Source organism: Pelobates fuscus, chromosome 13 (genome assembly GCF_036172605.1).
Source record: "Pelobates fuscus isolate aPelFus1 chromosome 13, aPelFus1.pri, whole genome shotgun sequence".
In the NCBI taxonomy this organism is placed as follows: Eukaryota; Metazoa; Chordata; class Amphibia; order Anura; family Pelobatidae; genus Pelobates; species Pelobates fuscus.
The window spans coordinates 61,950,641-61,972,524 of NC_086329.1; the positions used below are offsets into that span (position 1 = coordinate 61,950,641).

Below are 21,884 nucleotides of genomic sequence, written 5' to 3' on the forward strand. Positions count from 1 at the left end.
CAACTTCCTTCGCAATTACCTTTTGAGGGTTTCCCTCCTTGTGGAGGGTGTCAATTATGGTTTTCTGCACAACTGTCAGGTCAGCAATCTTCCTCATGATTGTGATTCCTACTGAACCAGGCTGAGAGACCATTTAAAGGCTTAGAAACCCTTTGCAGGTGTTATGGCTTACTTAGCTGATGGGGACATTGTGAGCCTAGAATATTGCACTTTTTCACAATATTCTAATTTACTGAGATTGTGGATTTGGGGTTTGAATGAGCTGTAAGCCATAATCATTGCACTTATGACAAATCATGGCTTGAACTATCTCGCTTTGTAATGCATCTATCTCATATATTTGTTTCCCCTGTTACGTTGCATTATTGAAATAAATGAACTTTTGCACGATATTCTAATTTTTTGAGTATCACCTGTGGGGTTTGTGCTCTAGAGTAGATAGATACAAACAAACAGAAACAGTAGATTTGTGTGAGAGTGGCTTGATGGAACTGAATTCTAACAAATGATGAAATTCTGAGTAAGGAGTGTAAATTGTGTATAGATTGGACGGGGAGCTGGATTAGTTAGTGTACTTGTTTTGCAAGATCTTTACTATGAAGTGGACAGAATTAAGCAATAGGAGGAGGAGACAGGATCAGGTGATGGTTGTGAATGCAAGTCATGGGTAGAAGGCATAGTCTTATCTGACACCGAATGCTTGTGCTTGGTTGGTTAGCTGTTAATTTAGTGTGTGGTTAAAAGCATTGATGTAAAACAGAAGACTAAAGACTGCTTCTTGCAAGACACAAATAAAAAACGGACGGTAGAGTGACAAGTAGTAGAAGAAGGAACAATTTGAGAGCTAGAAATCTGTTTTTAGTGGTCTTGACTGTGTCATTGAAATTAATAGCAACATTGGGATTAATTTGATAATGTATTTACCTTTTTCTTGAAATGCCTTAATGTAAAAAAGCATCAACGTGATGTAAAATAACTATCTGTAAAAGAAACAAAGTAAATAGCAATTCACTATAATAATAAACTATCCTAGGCAATGGCTTTGAATACTAATATAGATTAAAATCTAAGTACTTAAAAGGTGACATTAGAACGTGCATAAACCCCACTGGTGGCCAGAGGATAAAAAGTCAAAGCTGCATTGGAAGGGAATATCAAGTTCTTGAGTTACTAGACTGGCCAATATTTACTAAATAAAAGCACTCCTTTTCCCAGACTTTTCAAATGAACGGTGAGTAAATGTGAGATCTTTGCTGAGCAAAATTATTAAACAGTATGCAAACATTCAGATCTCAGTGATAGCAGCTCAGCTAGAATTTTGTGTTTTTCTGTCCCATACCATTCCTTCATGAAATTTGTATTTGTACATGCAATCCAATCTATAAAAGTGTTAAATGTTTCTTTTTAATTAGTATTTGATATTTTGGCATATCATAACACAGTTGCATTTTTTTTTTATTCTATACTGCTGTGTTTTTATGTAAGCAAATAATCTTTTCATGACTTTAAAACATATAATAAGGAATTTGCTGATGAACAAAATTACACATTTTTCTTCCAGGACATTTGGATTGCTGCCCCCTCATTTTCTCAGGTTGTATTCTTGACTTTGTTTGACTTTGACTGTTTCATAGATTCAGTGGTATGCTCTGCTTCAACTTTTTCACTTCTCCATAGTTTTGTTGTAGTGTGTATATTGTGTCATTAGTCTGAGAACTGGAATTTTTCTTTTGTTTTGAGACAATTTTCCATTATTATTTTTTTTTTTTTTTTGCTTCTATGTTTTTGATATGTTTAGACTTCAAGAATGAATAGTGCTACTTATTAGATATGTACACATGTAAAACCATTATTGGGCATCCGGTAGAAATATGTGTGCATAACAAATAAGCCCCATATATTGATGTCCCATGATATATTCTTCATATGTAGACCTAGATGTTCCTTCAACCGTTGTCGTTCTTTGCATATGTAAGTAACCATCTCATTACTAATCTTACCACCACTAAATAATTAAAGCTTCATATATTCATATTATTACATAGATATTTTTTTTTCAAATCCTGTCCTGCATTGGGTGATACTATTAAAAATTGAAATGCATAGTGTGCATTGGGGGGGGGGGAGGTTAATCACATTTCAGCATCAGAATTTGGGTACGAAGAGAAAATAGCAGCTGATGACTACTAGAATAACTGCCAAGATACATGGCAGTTACTGTAGTGTACATCAGCTGCTATTTGCCTCTTATCCAATAAATATGTATCAGGAGACAAGCTAAAACAACAGAATCAGTGCAATTCAGTTTTCCTAGCTTGTTCCATACCAGCAATGGAAGAAGATGACTGCGGTTTATAACAGCTTCTGCCCAGAAAGGTAACTCCCATGTGGCCCTAAGAATAGTATGTCCATGCGCTGCCCTAAGAATTAAACAACCCTAACTTTAAAACAATTGTTGCCATTTTGGGATTTTGGGAACTTGCATAAACCACCAGAGTTTAGACTTATGGTTTATTGTGGTGACTCCAGAACTCCTTAATATCATTATACTACATAACATACTACTGTACTATGTATTATGTTATGTAATATATGCATTTTAATTGATCTGACATTTGTTTTAAATTTCAAATCAAGATTTAGAATCCTGTACTGCACAGATGGTGACGGTAAATTTGAATTTCAAATTCTAGCCAAACATTAAAAGTTACTCACAACTGCAAACCTGGAGGGTCCATGGCAAAATCCCAAGGGGTGAATTTCTACAGGCCCGGGCTAAATATTTCTTCACTAATGTCTAGTGGCAAGTGAAAATGTTGAGCTTTGCTGAAAGTATTTAAATATATATATATATATACATTTTTTTTAATGTTTTGTTTTGCTATTTCACCCAGGGACATCTAGGGAAACCAATAAATTAATACATTTGAGCTAATACTTGAATTTCTGCAAATAAGGGAAGTTTTGAGCATGAGCACACAGGACGTCAACTGCACGTTACTAATTTATTCATAGAAATTAGTGTTCAGTCATTCATCTGTGCACAATGTAGCAGTGTTGAGCAATAATCTACAACAATCTCTTAAGTAATGAATGAGAACTGTTTGACTTGTGAGTGAACCAACGTTAGTTCATTTGTGTTTACATTTTGTGTTTTGTCGGAATGAGATGATGTGGATGGCTGAGTTCAACGTTCACCTTTTTATATTATTACTCACTGGTTTCTGCATGGGGGGGGGGGGTCATTACAATGGTGTGCATACCCCCAAGAATATATTACTATATTTTACCAACATTTGAGAGGACAGTTGGAAATATGTTTCATTATTCTCTTTTAAGGAACGTCTAATGAAGCCCTAGATTATAATTTGTTTCTAAATTGTTATTCTTTACAAACCTTGTCAATATAGCAGTGAGATAGACAATGACTACATAAAAGTTTTTTGGGAAATGAAGCAGAATTTGTATTACTACTCCCATATCAAGCTGCCACAAAATATCCCATAGACAAAAAGAAATCTTGCCAAAATTGAAAAATGCATTCTAAACTCCCTAACTGTGGTGCACAACACAACACAACTATTACCAATAATTATCCCACAATATGCCCTTCACAATAATGCTTCCCTTAAACACAGTCACCTCCCCCATGTATTCTGTGTTATACCTTTCACCTTTAATTTAAACTTACATTCATCAACCCCTGACAAGCATTCCTTTTAAGCTCTCATTTCATCAATATCCCTCTCCCAGAACTAACAAATCAACAAAGAGACACTTTGACCTTCCCATATCAAAACAATCAAAATATATACCAACTTACACATAGAATTGTTACTTATCAAACACATAACTGAAGTACCAAACGTGGATTCTGGACCTCAATTATTCTCGTTTATCTGAAGTTCCCACTTGGTAGACAGCACAGTTAGTGTACAAATTTTAGTAGCAAAGCATTTTCTCTTTCACCAAAGGTCGGATCTTACAGACCACCTATTAAACCAGGATGCTTATATACTAGCAACTATATGAAGAGAAATACACTAATACGGTTATTCAGTAAAGTAAGAATTGCGTGGAATTCAAAGCAAGTTCAAAATTAAAGGGACTCTATAGTCACCATATAAAAGCAAGAAAGACAGGTCCCCCAGCCTTCCTTCTTGCTTTTATATGTACTTTCATTCATTAAAAAAAAAATTTCGAGGTGTTTTTATATTAAAAACTTACCTCCGTTCCAGCGCCGAGCTCCCCGCTAGGCCGCGCCCCCTTTTTCGTCAAAATGACTAAATCGCGGGGCCCAATGGGACGGCTTCGCGCTGCACCTATCGCGTTCTTCATAGAGCGGCATTGAATGCCGCCCTATGAAGAACCTGAGCGCTTTACCGCGCATGTGCGCGGAATGCGCGTTCGCGAGCTGAGCTGTCTGACTGACAGCTCAGCTCGCTTTCTAAAATTATCAATAAGGGGGGGGACCTGCTGTCCCCCCCCGGCCCCCACCCCTGTGCGGCGGGTGGGGGCCCTAAAATTATCAATGAGGGGGGGGGCCTACTGTCCCCCCCCGGCCCCCACCCCTGTGCGGCGGGTGGGGGCCCTAAAATTCTCAATGAGGGGGGGACCTACTGCCCCCCCCAGCCCCCACCCCTGAGCGGCGGGTGGGGGCCCTAAAATTCTCAATGAGGGGGGGACCTACTGCCCCCCCGGCCCCTACCCCTGAGCGGCGGGTGGGGGCCCTAAAATTCTCAATGAGGGGGGGACCTACTGCCCCCCCCAGCCCCCACCCCTGAGCGGCGGGTGGGGGCCCTAAAATTATCATTGAGGGGGGGACCTACTGTCCCCCCCCGGCCCCCACCCCTGTGCGGCGGGTGGGGGCCCTAAAATTATCAATAAGGGGGGGGGACCTACTGTCCCCCCCCCCCGGCCCTCACCCCTGAGCGGCGGGTGGGGGCCCTAAAATTATCAATAAGGGGGGGGACCTATTGTCCCCCCCGGCCCCCACCCCTGAGCGGTGGGTGGGGGCCCTAAATACAAAGGGGGGGGACCCTAGTTAACCCTCCCCCCCCCCAAAAAAAAATATCTCCCTACCTACCCCCCTCACCCTAAAAATAATGAGGGGGGACCATTAACTAAAAACCTGTAAAAAAAAAGAAAAATAAGATAAAATCAACTTACCATTCGATGTTTTCTTTCTTCTAAAATCTTCTTTCTTCAGCCCCCAAAAAGGCCAAATAAAAATCCATAATAACCGACGCAATAAAAAAAAAAAAAAAACGAGCGCAAAAAAAAAAATCCATCTTCACCCATGGAGGGCTCCGCGCAGACTGAGCTCCGCAGGGCGGGGGAAGGCTTATAAAGCCTTGCCCCGCCCTGCAATTAGGCTAAGAACACTCTTTGGAATTTTCCCACGCTTGTAAAATGACACAGAGCACTGTGATTGGATGGATTTCAAGCCATCCAATCACAGTGCTCTGTGTCATTTTACAAGTGTGGGAAAGTTCTTTGGAATTTTCCCACGCTGTGTAAAATGACAAAGAGCACTCTGATTGGCTTAAACCCACCAATCAGAGTGTTCTTAGCCTAATTGCAGGGCGGGGCAAGGCTTTATAAGCCTTGCCCCGCCCTGCGGAGCTCAGTTTGTGCGGAGCCCTCCATGGGTGAAGATGGATTATTTTTTTTGCGCTCGGGTTTTTTCTTTTTCGTCTGTTTTTTTTTTTTGTGCTCGGGTTTTTTATTTTATTTTTAGTTCGACGGGTATGATGGATTTTTATTTGGCCTTTTTGGGGGCTGAAGAAAGAAGAATTTAGAAAAAAGAAGACGTCAAATGGTAAGTTAAATTTTTTTTTTTACAGGTTAGCTATTTTTAGGGTGAGGGGGGTAGGTAGGGGATAGTTTGTTTTGGGTGGGGGGGGGATTAGGGGCTTGGGACCCCTAGTCACCTTGATTGGGGGGGGGTTTCATTTAGGGCCCCCACCCACCGCTCAGGGGTGGGGGCCGGGGGGGAGGACAGTAGGTCCCCCCCCCTTATTGTTTTATTAGGGCCCCCATCCACCGCGCAGGGGGGGAGGACAGTAGGTGTCCCCCCCCCTCTTTGTTTTATTAGGGTCCCCACCCACCGCTCAGGGATGTTGATGAGACATCAGGTGAATTTCAAACTAGCTGAAAGGAACTTCGGAATGGCCTACCTTTTGTTTTGATGGGTAAATATATGGCACAAAATATTACAAAAAGTATACCACTAGACTGGTAACAGTTTGGGATAGCTAACAGATCTTGTTTGATTTTTATTGTTAGAGACATAGGTCTCGGTGTTCTTTAATGTTCTTTTTTATTTCAAATACTAAATTCAGATAAGTTTAACTTGTTAAACCTCTAAGCTGTTTTAATGCTCTTAATTGTCCGATTGCATCCTTACTTCATATTATGGATGATATGAATACCTGTAGGTATTATACAGGCCTTTCTTTATCCTCCGCCTTTGTTCAGTCCTCTTACTTGTCCACCCTTTACAATTTTGTGTCTCAGAGGTGTGGGTGCCATTTGGGTGCATATTTCCTGCACAATAATTGTACTGACAAACCAAATATTCTCTTGTGCTGGAGAGTGCCAACTAAAAATCTCTCTAACGTCTGATGGGTTCAAATAAATTGTATCACCTAATGTCAGAGACCTCAAGAATTAGAAGCTTTCATTACATGACCTTAAATGCTGAAGGATGGCATTTGTAAAGGTAATTCACATCCCCTTAAAAGCTTGCTTTGGAGGGCACAAAACTTTGGAAATGAATTCTCAGGCATATCATAGGATCATGTGCCCTTATTGATTTTACTTGAACAATTACAATTCCCAAGGGGATTATGTGAGGTTCTTAGGGCACAATGATCAACTGTTGATATTGATGCTACGCCCTCCCTCCCCCTTTCCAATATGTAATGTAACAAGCATAGCATATGCACTTTTACCAGAATATGTTTTAGTTCAGTGGTCTCAAAGTTCAGATCTGCAGGACATATGGCCCCCTAAATAATTTAATTAGGTCACCCTTCACAGTTTGACCAGGTCATTTGTGAAATAGAGAAATTAGTCAAAGTTCCAGGCAAATACCCTGCATATTCTGGATTTTAGGTGGCATGGCTTGCATCCTTACTGAAAGGAACACTATAGTAGTAGAAATACAAATATGTCTTCCTAACACTTCCTAAACTTGAAGAGGTTTAAAAGGAAAGTCATACCATACATCCATTGGTGCGCTGGTCTCTGTGCTACCATACCTCCTCCTTGTCTTATCAGTATCCGGGATCTCAACCTATACCATTCTTCCCTGTAAGGAAGTATTGGGAGGCTAGTGCACATACATGGCAAAACACTATGCTGCACCAATCATATGCTCTTAATGAGAGCCATTTGAGCTATAATAAAGTTTCTCTTATAGCTGCCAAAACAACTCTAATGGCTGTCTTTAAAACAGCAATGACAACATTGCTTTTCCTGCAAAACAGGAATATTTTTATTTGTAGGGTTATAGAAACAAGGCACACAGATGATTTATGGAGATTAAGTGGTGTGGGTGCCTATAGAGCAGGGGTTCTCAACCTTGCCCTCAAGGACCCCCTACCAGTCCAGGATTTGGGGATTACCTGGGTGTGTCTAAAGTGTTTAGAAAAAAAAAAAGTAAAAACACCTTAGAGTCTAAGGTGTTTTTTTTCCCCTTTTTCTAAACACCATAGACACACCCAGGTAATCCCCAAATCCTGGACTGGTAGGGGGTCCTGAGGACTGGGTTGAGAACCCCTGCTATAGAGCGTCTTTAAGGTGTTTGAGGGAACTTGCTGGAAGAAGCATTTGCCTGCACTGTTTTCTCTGACAAGGCACGCTGCTAAAGGTTTTGTTTTCTGTAGTCGTGTGCCAGGACTTAGGTGATGATCAACAAAACATAGATATTTTTGAAAGCTGAATTGCTACAATCTGCATTTACCTAAAGTTTTTGGTGCCCGGGCCTTTTGTTTGCATGTAGCATGCATGCCTGACTAAGTCTGTATAACAATGACTCTTGGTCATCTCCTCTTTTTGAAGAACCTCAGTAATGAGGCCCTCAGCCAAGGGAAGCTGTTTTCACCTTGAACCTCACACTACAGGTAATGTAAGGTAAGTATATTTTACCAGTGTGAGTTTAAGGCACTGTTTAAATGTGTGTTTAGCTGTATGTGTGGGCTTAGGAATATGGATTATGGCAGAAGACAACATGGCAATTAGCCCTTGAGTAAGCAGAGACCCCTGCTGTACTGCATTTAATTTGGAACATCAAGGAATTAAGGTTGTTAAGGTTGCTAAAAAATTGCTTACAAGATCTCTTCCACAACCTGCCCTCTTGTGTGATCTTTAGTTATGCTATAAAATTAAAATGAATGCTTTACGTAGGATATTATATTTCTTCAAGGGCTTACCAGTTACAGTTACAAGTAGGGCGTTGATAGCTTACAAATGATGATAGATATTTTTGAAGTAATGGTAACTGGCACACTTTTTTGGGGGGGGAGGGGGGAGGGGGGTGCCTATATCGACCTAAGATGTCAAGAGGCCTGTGTCTACTCTTTTTGGTCTTGTACTACTACGCAGTTCAATAATGACCTGGCACACTCCAATATGCGTTAGAAGGTGGGTTTTATAGTCAAGCCTTATTGGCTCAGACCACCCTAACTGCATGTGGCTCACAAAGTCTATGTGACATATTCTTGGCACAAAATGCCCCACCATCCTTAATTGTGGGTTAAAATTAAAACCCAGAATCTCTTCAATGTCCCCTTTGCTGAGCAATAGGAACTTCCTGCTGGATCTGATGGCTAGAGATTTTGACAGTACCGATGTTACAGTGGTTCAAAGTTACATGTGAGTATTATGGTGAAATCAAATTGTTGGTTTCAATGAGTTTGCAATAATTCACATTCTCAGCCCTATGTTTTAGTGTACATACTTACAGGTTAAAATGTTGCCTGCAAACCAGAGGTGAAGAACACAGCCTTATCCAAACTCACTGTTTATGTGGTACACAATACCAATCAAACTATGAAATGGGTAAAATGCCATCAGATCTATATTGGTACTTATTTAAGCTATAAGGCATGTATCACCACATATGTGTGTATACTCGCCCAAAGGTATTTTAATTCTGGGACCGGGTAAAAACTCTTTCTTTGTCGATCTATTGAATTTGGGCATTTTTGCTATCATGGCATGTAGATGGACTTGCCAGTCATACTGTGAAATTATTCAGCAAAATTACACAGGCAGCTCACATGGCACTTGTTCAGTTGCCTTAAAGAAACCATGCAAGCAATATATGGAAAAATGGACAATAATCGATTGTTGGATAGGCTTGCAGCCATGGTCTGAGCCACCATGGCATCACATGACATGAAACTTATATGAAGAGCATAAAGGTTGAGCTTTTGGAGTGAGCCGTTTTGGAGTGAGCATGCAAGCTCTGTCTGTGGAATTTTGTATACCTGGATTATTGTAGTTTTTACTCTTCAATTTGACCCCCAAGTCATCTCAGTGAAGGCTAACAACATGGAAAGGAGAACCTGAGAAAAAGGGATGCTGAAAATGCACAGATAACATGATATAGGGGATCGGTTGATGAGGCCTACTAATGAGGCGCCTTTTCAGAGCACGTAACTCTCAAAGACTCGATTGCCTCTTGTGAGGATGAAATTAAGGGCCTTCAATAAACCTTCTGTAATTGGTGGGCTATATTCCCAGTCGGATGACCATTCAGAATCCTCAGCTACTAAACAGGACATGAACATCTTTTACAGGGTATCTGGCAAATATTGGCAGCCGCACTCAGAGAAGACAGACATAAAATGGATAACAGCGTGTAACAAGTTGAAGAAGATACCCAAGGCATTAAAACATCAGTAACCTTCATATAATTGGCCACTTTACAACTGAAAACAGCGCAAGCGGATTTATCGGCAAATATAGGTAGACAGAGTGACAGAGCGCCCTATAAAGTGAATATACAGTGCTGATAGTGCAAATGACAGAGGTATATATCTGATGACATCTGTGACTTCAAAGTATCTTGAAAAAAACAGAAAAGATATACACAAATAGTGCAATATTTAATGTTAGGTAAAGTGTATAAAGTGAGCACTCACAATTAATTGAGCTACTGAGAGCTCTGCTGATAATCGCCTGGACGGTACAATCCCCGTCTGTGGATATATGTGGATCTGCAGTTCTTATCCTCCTCCTCCTACATATGGGGAGACACAATAAAAAAACTTTATGGTGTAGTATGCACAAGCATAAATAAAAAGAATAAAAAAGTGGTATCCTACTTACAATATCCAGAGCATGACTTGCTCTGGTATGGAGAGCGTTGGTGGTATAGGGACACTGAGAGACTGGGTGACTTGCGAGACTGAGACACTGGGAGACAGGGAGACCCCACTGGGAGCAGTCCATCTATACAGCAGAATCAAACTGTGAGTAGTTTGTTGGTGATTTTACAGGATTTTCTCTTATGTCACTCCTTCTGAGTTACATCATGTGATGTCACGCATAACTAATTAATTATACAAATGTATAAGGCTGGTATTGTTTTTCCAAGAAAGGTGGCCACCCTAACTACTCTTCACATACTCTTGCTTAAAGGAACACTATAGGTTCAGGAAAACAATCATGTATTTCTAACCTTATTATGTTAAAACCACTATTTAGCCCCCATGGCCCCCTCTTGCCTCCCTAAATATAGTAAACTCTTACTTGTATTCAAGTCTGTAGCTGCTGGCTCTGTCCCTGTCTGCCTCTGAACTGACTCTGTCTGCTGACATCATCAGAAGTCATGGTCTGAGCAAATTACAATTCTTCCCCATAGGATTGGCTGAGACTGTCAACTAGGGAGATCAGGGGCAGAGCCAGCACAAGTCCAACATAGCCCTGGCCAATCAGCATCTCATCACAAAGATAATTTGAATCAATGCATTTCTATGAGGAAAGTTCTGCATGCAGAGGGTAGAGACACTGAATGGCCGTGCTGCACACTAGGCAGTACTGCCCCAGGAGGCACCTCTAGCAGCCATCTAAGGAGTGGATATCAGAGTTATTTTATGTGAAAAGACAGTGTTTACTGCAAAAAACCTGGAGGGAATGATTCTACTTACCAGAACAAATACAATAAGCTGTAGTTGTTCTGGTGACTATAGTGCCCCTTTAAATTTGGAAGCTTAAGAGGGATGCATGGGAATAAAACCTGTGTGGACTGGCTGACAATAAAATTAGTTTAGATAATGCAGACTTTGGTCTCTCTAACACTGTGGCATGTCCCCTTTCTTCTACACTCACTACATAGACATTTTCTCTGTCCCAGACTATATACCAGGAATGTCTGCCTGCTAGTAAGATGATAAGGAGACAAGTGCTAGGGGACAGACCTTAAAAAGCATGGAGTAGGCACATAATTTGATGCATTTATGTCAAGCTCAGGGTGCTGTCTACATAGTATGTCTTTAGTTGGACAGCCTGCATGCATTCATGCCAGGCTGGCCTTCCAATTCTTTGGACAAACATGCCCCTTTTTGGCCATGTTTAACCCCTTTTGGCAGGTCTGGTCGCGTGATTCGCGCCAGTGGCACACTCTTTTACCCTGCACATTGACTTCCTGCTTCACTAGACACTGCTGTTACGGGGTATGGATTTACTTGAAAGATGAAAGCATAAATTAGAGAGAGATTAGCATAGAGTATGTGTTTTCGTATAGCTGCATCCTTTAAGTTTCCCTCCAACACCATCTCCATCAGATACATGATGCGTGGGAGGTATGATTGCTTGTGTTTTTGGTCGATAAGATTCTGTAAATAGGCCCATCATAATTGTCAGCACCAGGCCCACTGGGCTCTTAATCTGGCCCTGGTTACCTTATAGCCTTAATTCTGAATTGCCATTTTCTCACATCTCACACCTGAATGCATTCTTTCCCATGTTAGAGCCATTCTCTGTTCTTCTTTCCTTTAATGACTCCATCATTATGTTCCTCTCATCCTACTTTAGATTTTAGTCATTCACTTATGTCCCTGTAATGCCATTCCTTTCATTATATAGCAAGGATGTCCAAAAGGTACATTTTCAGCTGTTGCAGAACAGCGGTCATTTTGCTTATTGAGCTGTAACGCAGACAAAGAATGATGAAAGTTGTAGTTTTGCAACAGTTGAGGATCTGTTTCATTGCCACCCCTGTTATATAATATCACAGGTAGGGTTATCGCTATCTGGTCCCATTAATCGTCCAAAGCACCTCCATCCACAGTATCATGTTGTGATGCTAATCTTATCCAGATATCATTGAAATGATCTGCTTTTGAATCGTTCACCACAGAGATCTCTTCCAACTTCCTTACAGTTCTGCTCTGGAATTCAATCAGAGTGATTAGAGGATGTAATGTTACATTGCATCTTATGTCTCTGACCAACTAGACCAGACTAGGCTGTGCGGGAGTTCTGGGAGCTATCTTTGTGGCAAAACAGGCATAAACAGCTTAACTCCCTGCAGTGTGAAAAAACAAGTGGTTACAGGAATGAAATCCCAATTTCTTTTTATTTTTTTAAAGCATGTTTGTGGCTGCTGCCTTTTGCTCTAATGCTGGCTTCATATACGATTCCTTTTCACTCTCTGCAGAATTTATACAGGTCTATCCACTGATTGCAGTAGCAACCTGAAATGCTATATATATATATATTTTTTTTTTTTTATTGGGGCCAAGGAACTTTATGAGTAAGCATGCATACTAGGTTAAACACATTATGGTTGTCTTCACCTGTTTGTTTTCTGTGATATCACACTTACCAACATTTTGAATGGAGGCACACTTTAATTTTAGAGGGGTTTGGCCAGAGGCTGAGCTGTTCTGCTGAATTTTTGAGGACTTATTAATGGCAATTTATGCAACTCAAATGTATTTAGAACAGGAAAAATGCATCCAATGCACACAACTGATTTCTAAACAAGTTTATTGTAGTTGAAAGACATATTGCTGTGGAGCTGTTTTACACACACACTCCAAAAATACATACCTCTTAGAAAAGAGGGACATTAGGATAGAAAACAGAGTTAGCTTCAAAGTAGGATATGTCCCTCCTAAATAGAGACAATTGGGAGATATGTAATATACCTAATATTGATTTAAAGAAGAGGTAAAAATACCTTTTTTAGACCACCAGTGAGTCTGTTTTTTTTTTTTGCAGTTTAAAAACAAGGTGTGCAGGAGATATTTCTATGTTTTCCTTGAACCGTGAACATTCTAATCAAAGCCAGTGGTAATGTTTATATTTTATCTGCATTATCAGCTATACCATCAGAGTCTTTTTAAATGCCCATTATATTTTTAGGTTTCTTTATATATTCTAATTCTACATATTTTTTTCTGAAATGTGGATAAATAAGAGGTAGCATATAATCTCTAAAATAGATGTATTTATTTGTTACAAGGGAAGAAGGAATAAGTGAAAAATAAAATAAGGATAATTGTTTCATACTTATCTTAATTCTCTTTTCTGATCATTATACATGGCAGCATTTACTCATGGGTTAGCTCCTCCCCTTACAGCAGAAAAGATAGAACTCTGAATTCGTATAAATAGATCTCCCACCTCCCCCACAGGCAGTCTTTGTAACTAGCTTTCACAACCCTCATATTAGATGGGCGGAAACGTAATACTGCCGTGTATAATGATCAGGAAAAGAAAACTATGGTTAGTATGAAATGATTTTCCTTATTACTAATCAAACATGGCAGCATTTACTTATGGGAATACCCAAACAGTATGTATTGTGGGAGGGACAGAGTTCAAATACAGCTAATTGTTATAAGAATCATTATTTAGCTGCTCAAACCTAACAAAGCCAAAAATAGGAATAGGTTGCTCCTAGAAATTATATTTAAAACAATGATATTGTGTGATAATACAAAGCAGTAAAAAGTCCAAGTTTTAAATAAGAATAAATCATGAAATAGCTGATATAAAAGTCAAAACTTTGACGTACAGCTGGTGTAACTGAAAATTATTTTCTTGTAGGGATAAAGGAATTATTTTCTTGCAGGGATAAAGGAATCAAAGATGGCTTTGGATCTGTATCCACATAAAAAGAACAGAGAAGAAACTCCAATGGTGTAGTATGACAGAATAATATGTCAAATATGCAGATCTTTATGGTCTTACTCATATTTCATAGAGCTAATACAAGCTTTGGTGTGGTTCACATTCAGTGGTGTTGACCACCATTGGTGGGATATTAGTGAGGGTACGTCCAGCGGATATCTCAGCAATGTGGTAACCCAAAAGAAAGAATAAGGAGCAATAGTGTTTTCTGCATAAGAACAATTTAAAATATACAAAATGTCTTATACTCACAAATGATTGAGCAGGACAAACTGCTCAATGTATAGGGCATAGGTGGTATAATATCTACCCAAGATTCTTTAGTGAGATCTTCTGTGGAACTGTGAACTGAAAAACACTCTCTGTGACCAAGGCCTAGGTGGGGATTATACCACCTGTTCCCTTTCTATCTTGGGATCTGTGAGGGAGCCCCATCAATTTTAGATGTGCTGCCTTACCCACTATATTTTATTTCTGTTTGGTTACTCAGCACTGATTCTTTTGTTGTTTTTGTACATCAAATCTAACAAGCCTTATCAAAATCCAAACAAGTAATCAATAGGATATTGTTCTAATAAGACAAGTTATTGTAATCCCCCCAGCAAACCCCTGGTATTTAAATATTGGGAATATCCTAAAATATGATAGAGCAAGATAGGAATCAAGGTCATGAAAACCAAACCTATAAAAGTCTAAAGTAATAGAAGACAAACTCTTTCTGTAAGAAATGAGACACCCGTCTTCCATATTTCTTTCTATGGAGAATATTAAAATAGATAAGTGGAGAACCTTCTTAAAACATAAAGACACTGTCTAGAAATGATAAACATATTTTGGCAAAAACAGAAGTTAATTAGCTTCTCTAATATAGAGGAAATACACTCTCATGGCACTTTCAGAACGTTGTCAAAGGCTTAACTTCCAGCCACCAGACTGGAACAGCCATAAATGAAAACAGTCAAAACAGTCATACTCTGTTATCAAATAGGGAGGTGAAATTAAACAGAAAATTCCACTGTTCTCTGAAAGTATGCATTTATTAAAGACATAATTCTCACTGATTTGACTTGTGAGCTACTTACAGGAAACAAAACAATATCTGCATGTAAGAAATAAGAGAGTGTGTTATTAAAACACTGAAACAATGACTACGTATTGCAAATATCAGACTCTGAACTACACCTCACACTGTATATGGATTGTTAGATACAGTGATAATAAATTAAAGGAAAGGTAGAAACCAATAACACAAATAGTAGATCTTAGTACGTAAAGGCAAGAAGGAACACATCCTTCAGATAGTATTGAAAGTATATCAGGATGAACTATAGAAAATGAGACCACTACTAATTTTGAAGTTGAAAATTTAGACCAACACCATTTGTTTAAAGAAACAAAATACTGTAAATAGTACAAATTATGCCAAACATTAGAATCAAAATGATTGTTGATCAATATAAGTAGGTAATTTGTTATAGGGAGGAAACCAATGAAAAGGTGGCACAGTATTTGTTGTGGCAACAGACACATATATAAGCAGAATTGCAGATATTCAATGGCCCTTAAACAACCACATACTTCTGACCTAATCTTCAGATATTAAAAAAGGACTTTCAACGGAGCCTATGGTGATTCTTTGTGCAGCTTATTTTATCTGCAGAAATATTAACACTAATTCAAGCATGCAATTTACAAATATTACATCTATGGAATTTCAGGATTGAACGTCGCTTATAAAGAATATTAGCCTAATGTTTGTCACAAACAATCTACAATATTACATTATGCAGGATGACTCCATGGCATAACACCACATTTTGGCTTGGAAGTCCAGATAGTAAGATGCCCAGAAACTCTTGAACATCAGAACATGCAATAAATAGTGGGACTTTATGTTCAGAGATTTCCCTTATTGTTTTTGTATCAAGTGAAATATTGAATGAACGTCTAAACCTGATGGAATGGTCTGAGATGGGCCATGGAGACAGATAAAATGCTGCAGGCCTGTATTTCAATGGGAAATGGAAATTTGAACAAATGATGGCTTAAACTGTTTAAACTATAGGCTTCCATCTGCACCCAATATGCCATTCATCATCACCAGTGGGGGAAGGTTTAAAACAGACCCCGGATATGGTGATATACATAAGTCATACCCAAGTAGTCACCTTATGTAAGTGATGTTTACTGGGTCTTCAGGGAAGGAGGCTGTCATCCCCTCAGGGACAGAGTTTGGTCCTGATCACTAAAGGAGGTACACAGGCTGGCGACTCATACAGATGTGCTGTTTGTTGTGTCTTCCGAGATTAGAGGGAGAACACTGGTTGGGCCAGGTGAGCATAAAATATAAATCTAGGCCTGCTTAAGCAGACTCCTTTCAAACAGCTGTGAAGGACAGAAATCACTGCCTGATGGGGATGGGGTGGATCAATTTATATTATAATTTAATTTCAGATTTCCATTTCCTGTCTTTTCAGCTGTGAGGGTAGGAACTAACCCATAAGAAAATACTGTCATGTTTGATCAGTAAATAGTATACATCTTTGCAATTAAATTTAGGAATACTTAAAACGCACTCTATACACAATATTGCTGTTTTTTTCCCCCAGTTTGTCGGCTGTGCGTCCCATGTTTCAAGTAAATGTTATAGTTATTTTTTTATGCAGAAACTAGTAGTAAAAGGGTTTATATGTCCAGATCGGCAATTCAACACACATTAGTGCATAATAGGTGTTAAATATATTTTAACTTGTTTAACATCACAGTCTTGCAGATTAGCACAATGTTTCGGTGATGCCCACCAACCTGTTAGGAAAACCAGAGTCTTCATTGCATGACATTATTTTAAGTAAAAACTGACTCCTCAGTAATTAACTTAAGTAAATATATACTGCTCATCTTGGCTAGTAAAATATTTGGTCCATGAAGATATAGGAGTTGTTTGACTAAATAGAATTTCCTGAGAATTATCTTTAACATAAGGGTGGTAATCTCTGTTCACCATTTTTTCTTTCTGATGTGTTCTTCAAAGTGTAAATCATCTTACTATAAGATGAGAGTAGTTGAGAAAATAATGTGTGTATGCATATATACACACATGTATAATTGTATATGTATGTGCATACAATACATATGGCTCAGACATTCAAGTCATGTGATGCTAGCCAAGCCTAAATGTTATTCACCACAGCAGAAGGATCTATTAAACACTATCATGGGGTGAATTTCTACTCTCCAGTGCCAATGGTGAGTAGAGAGTGACAATTATGAGCCCTATGTGTGTGTGTTTGTGTGTGTGTATATATATATATATATATATATATATATATATATATATATATATATATATATATATATACACGCATAACTAAAAAGGCAAGCAATTGATTTTAAAAAGTATTTCCCTTAGAATCTAAAAAATATATGTAAAAACATAAATATATACATATACCCATCCATTACTTTCTATAAATATACTGTTGTTACAAAAGACAGTGTAGTTTAATATTTACCATATCAACCAAGTTATTTGGTTTTGTTGCATATTAATAGGGTGATGCATTTAGTCTTTCTTACCATAGTGTTTGATTTCCCATGTGTCATAGCATGCTTTATACATTCCATTGTATTTGATGTTTTAGAGTGATTTCACAGAGCATTTAAAAATAACTATATATTATTAATAAACTAAATGTGTCACATTTGTTATTATATGTATGTTTTGTTCCAGGTATTTTCTAAGTAAGCATTTTATTTCGTCTTCTAAATGCCAACATTTGGTAACACTGGAGAAGGCATGTCATACTGGGTTAAAATATTGAAGCTAACTTCATCGAATTAAGTTCAGGGATGGGGACGATTAGGGTGTGTTTTTGCGTGTGTGCGGTTTTCTTTGTTCAATATGTTATAATATAAAAAATATATATTTTTTATTAAAAGCAACAGGATAGGAAAGAGAGAGGTTGAAAAAAACTGCTTGCTGGGAGGGGGAGAGGTTGACAAAGCTGCTGAATAGGAGATAGGAAGTAGGAGCCACTGGGCAGGACACAAAATTCTTAAACTGAGGAAAGACACAACAGGAACCTCTGGAGAGAAAGGAGAAGCAGATGAGGGAGAATGACCCGACTTTAAAGAATAGGAGGTTGAGAAACATGTCCAAAGGAACTAGCAGTTGGGTTAGGAGGGAGCCTCCATATATTGGGGTGAGGTGAGTTGATATAAAGAGGTTTGAGAAATTTTAAAACTGTTAAAATGGGCACATTTATGTATTTATGAAATATATGTTAGCATGATATGGGAAGAGGATGCATTTTTTGGTATCTGAGGGTGTAGATGACTGTGTTATATAGGTACTAGAGGGGTTTGTAGTGGAATGTGAATGCATGGCAAGTGGGGCAGATGAATGAAGAATGTTTTACTATAAATGTGTTTAGCTAGTTCACATATATACAGTGGAAAAACTTGATGCATGCCTAGTAAATAATAGAAGTTTAAATTCCTAACTCACAGAAGAATTTTCTCGGGTATATTGAACTAATTGTACTCAGGTATGTATTTTTCATTGGTTCACAGTGTTTATTCTGGATAGTTCTGCACAAGACAAAGCCAGTTCTGGGGATGCGCTTAGGACAAGTAATGTTTATTGACATCATTAGAATCTGGATTTCGCTTGACTGAGGCGAGGAAGGAATGTCCTGCTTCTGTAACATTAGCAGATCCATATTGCATATATGCCACTTATTGAGTTGGAGATTTTATTCTAGAATGGGGGATTGTTTAAAAATTAAATTAATAGAAACATAAAAAAGATATTTCAAAGAGAATTTAAAGTGCATGCTATAGTCTCAGTGGGAAGATAGTATGATTGTCTCAGTGCTGTATCAAAATCAAACACTATTTCATTAGTATGGCACAGTGGCTCTGTAACTATAGTATAATCTTACCTTTATGTCAGTCTGCTGCAGGTTCTGCCCATGATCTGCCTGCTTGGCTGAAATCATCATAAGTGGTGTTAAATCGAATCACAATGCTTTCTCATAGGAAAGCATTGGATTGGCTGGAGGCACTTCAGGGCAGAGCCAGCACAAGCCAGACACAGCCATGGACAATCAGCAACTCATTATAGAGATGCATTGAATCAATGCATCTCTATAAGCAAAGTTCAGTGTCTCCATGCAAATGGTGGAGACACTGAATGTCAGTTCTGTACACTTTGCTGCAATGCCCCAGGAAGCACCTCTAGTAGCCATCCCTAGGCTGTAATGTAAACACTGCATTTTCTCAGAAATTACATTGTTTACTGCAAAAACCTGAAGGGAATGATTATATTCACCAGAAAAATACAATAATGTAGTTGTTCTGGTGACTATAGTGTCCCTTTAATATTAGCACATGGCGAGGTAAGATAACACAATGTGGGAATCATGTTTTAAATAATAAATCTTAGCTCACTGTTGCATATTTTTAAGAATAAGAGGTACTTTAGCTCGCATTTCTTTATTTGTCTACTATTAATTGCATTGTGGTGCCTCTCAGTGTATATACCTTTTATAAGGCTGTAGTTTAATATGTATAATTGAAAACTAATGCTATTAAGGAATTCTGTATCTGATATCATAAATATCCCAGAATTTCCCCGAACACACACTTCTATGTGTTTCATTACATGTTTTTGTTTCATTTTAATTATTGTATAATACTCTCAGATCATTGACTTGTACATAAAGGTGAAAACTGGGGTTCCAACAGGCGACTCCAAAATATGTTTTCACTAAAGTTTTTCACACAGCAGCGTAGTGCCAGATATGGCGATTCAATCTCATTCCAGATGCTGTAGAATGAGGGAATGGTTTGGGCGGCATATGGGAGGGGGAGATGTCCTAGAGGAAAGCTGAGGGAATGATTTGGGCGACATGTGGGGGGAGATGTCCTAGTGGACGACTGAGGGAAAGATTTGTGAGGCATATTGGGTGGGATGTCCTAGAGCAGTGGTTCCCACTCCAGTCCTCAAGTACCCCCTACCAGTCCAGGATTTAGGGATTACCCTGTTGTGTCTGAAGTGTTTTTTTTTTTTTTCTTTCTTTTTAAAAACACATAAGACACAACTGGGTAAGCCCTAAATCCTGGACGGTTAGGGGGTACTTGAGGACTGGGTTGGGAACCACTGTCCTAGAGGATGAGTGAGTAAAGAATTTTGATGGCAAATGGGGCGAGGGTGGAGTGCCACCATGGTTTATCACCAGCATGCTATATGTGCTGATGATGGAAGCCAAATATGCACAAATATAACATTAGCTAGCCTGGAACTGTAGTTCTGCTTGGAGTAACTCTGTAATATCATATAATATAAAATATGCATAATGGGGAATAGTGTGTAATGGGAAAATAATGGCATTTTTAAATTGTTTTCATAAACCAGTGTCATTTTTCTCCCACAATGCAAGGTTCATTGCCCTGTATTATCTATAAATTAATATATGCATAATGCACTCCACAGGAGAGACTTGATTTGGTATAATAATCTAAACTGTTCATTTAAAGGGTACATCTCGTCACCCTTTGGTAGTTCTGCAAAAAACTGGATTCACTGTAAAAACAGTATGCTTTTATGTATATTGGATCATTCTGGACATCTTCTATTGTGAAAATGTTTTTGTTTTGTTTTTTTGTCAGTTTTAAAGGTAAGTGTGTTCACTATAATCATATTTCTTAACTTTGTAAGTTTATTTGACCGTTTTTCCATGGTTGTTGTGAGATTGTAATGCATAAAATATTAAAGGGAAATTGTCACTTCCCAGAATTTTTAATATTTTATATATTCTGAGGCATCTGGCAGTCAGCATAGAGAAAGCATGCAGAAAATAGGTTAAATAACACAAATAAAACATATTTAAATGTATCCTCTTTATAAGCTGTGTTTGCAAAGACTTTGCCTTGTATGAACTGGATCATGATGTAATTTGCTAAATCTTTGACACAAATTTACATAGAAACATAATTTCTTGAAAACTTGATCAACACAGGTTGTAGATGATGTTCAAAGTATTATTAAATGGTGTAAATTGCAGAGAAGTGACAGTTCTCCTTTAATTACACTCTTAGACTAGTGTATTGTACTGTGTGATTCAAATGTAAACATACTGATTAACACTAATTGTGTGTCATCCACAGGAATATAAAATGTGTAAAATATTTATGAATAATGAACGATAAATACTGTTTGTTTTTCTAATACATAATGTGAAGCAAATTTCCTTGAATTTATTTGTGTCTAGCTGATCCATGTTTATCAAGGCAATTCTGGGGAAAAATTGCTAAATGTGGATCAATCATCAGAAAACCATAATGGGGTTTTCATTGTGAATGTTTTATAATTAGCCCCTTTTGCCTTCAAATTGCTCTTCAAAAGGTGGATCCAAGCAGGGGTGATCGCAAAAGAAATAGGTCATCTAAGAAGTTCCTAAATAGTATATACAGTTTAAAATGTTTTAGGTTTTGTCAAGGTAAGGAAAGTGTACACCATTGTTTTTTCATTGATGTCTCCACTTGATGTCTCTACTTTGAAATATATAAACTTGTATATTAAAAGAGCACACCAGGATGGAATTGACATATTAGGATTAGGCTGTATTTTCTTAGCTGAGTAAGGCTTTGATCTGCTTACTAAATTAAATTAAAAAAAAAAAAATGAGCTTCTCGTTCTGGTCTACAGAGTGTTATGTGTTGCACTG

At 38.3% G+C, this 21,884-nt stretch overlaps 1 protein-coding gene across 26 annotated transcripts in view; it reads left to right on the top strand.

The window, feature by feature from the left end:
• GPHN (gephyrin) overlaps positions 1 to 21,884 on the top strand; it is a 417,472-nt gene that overhangs the window by 331,978 nt on the left and 63,610 nt on the right. For 13 of the 26 annotated variants that reach the window (XM_063439077.1, XM_063439080.1, XM_063439081.1 and 10 more), the window contains one exon: positions 1,562 to 1,594. The exons of the other annotated variants lie outside the window; for them this stretch is intronic. In XM_063439077.1, the coding sequence (XP_063295147.1) occupies positions 1,562 to 1,594 (33 nt within the window). The remainder of the gene's footprint in view (positions 1 to 1,561; positions 1,595 to 21,884) is intronic. 26 annotated transcript variants of the gene reach the window in all.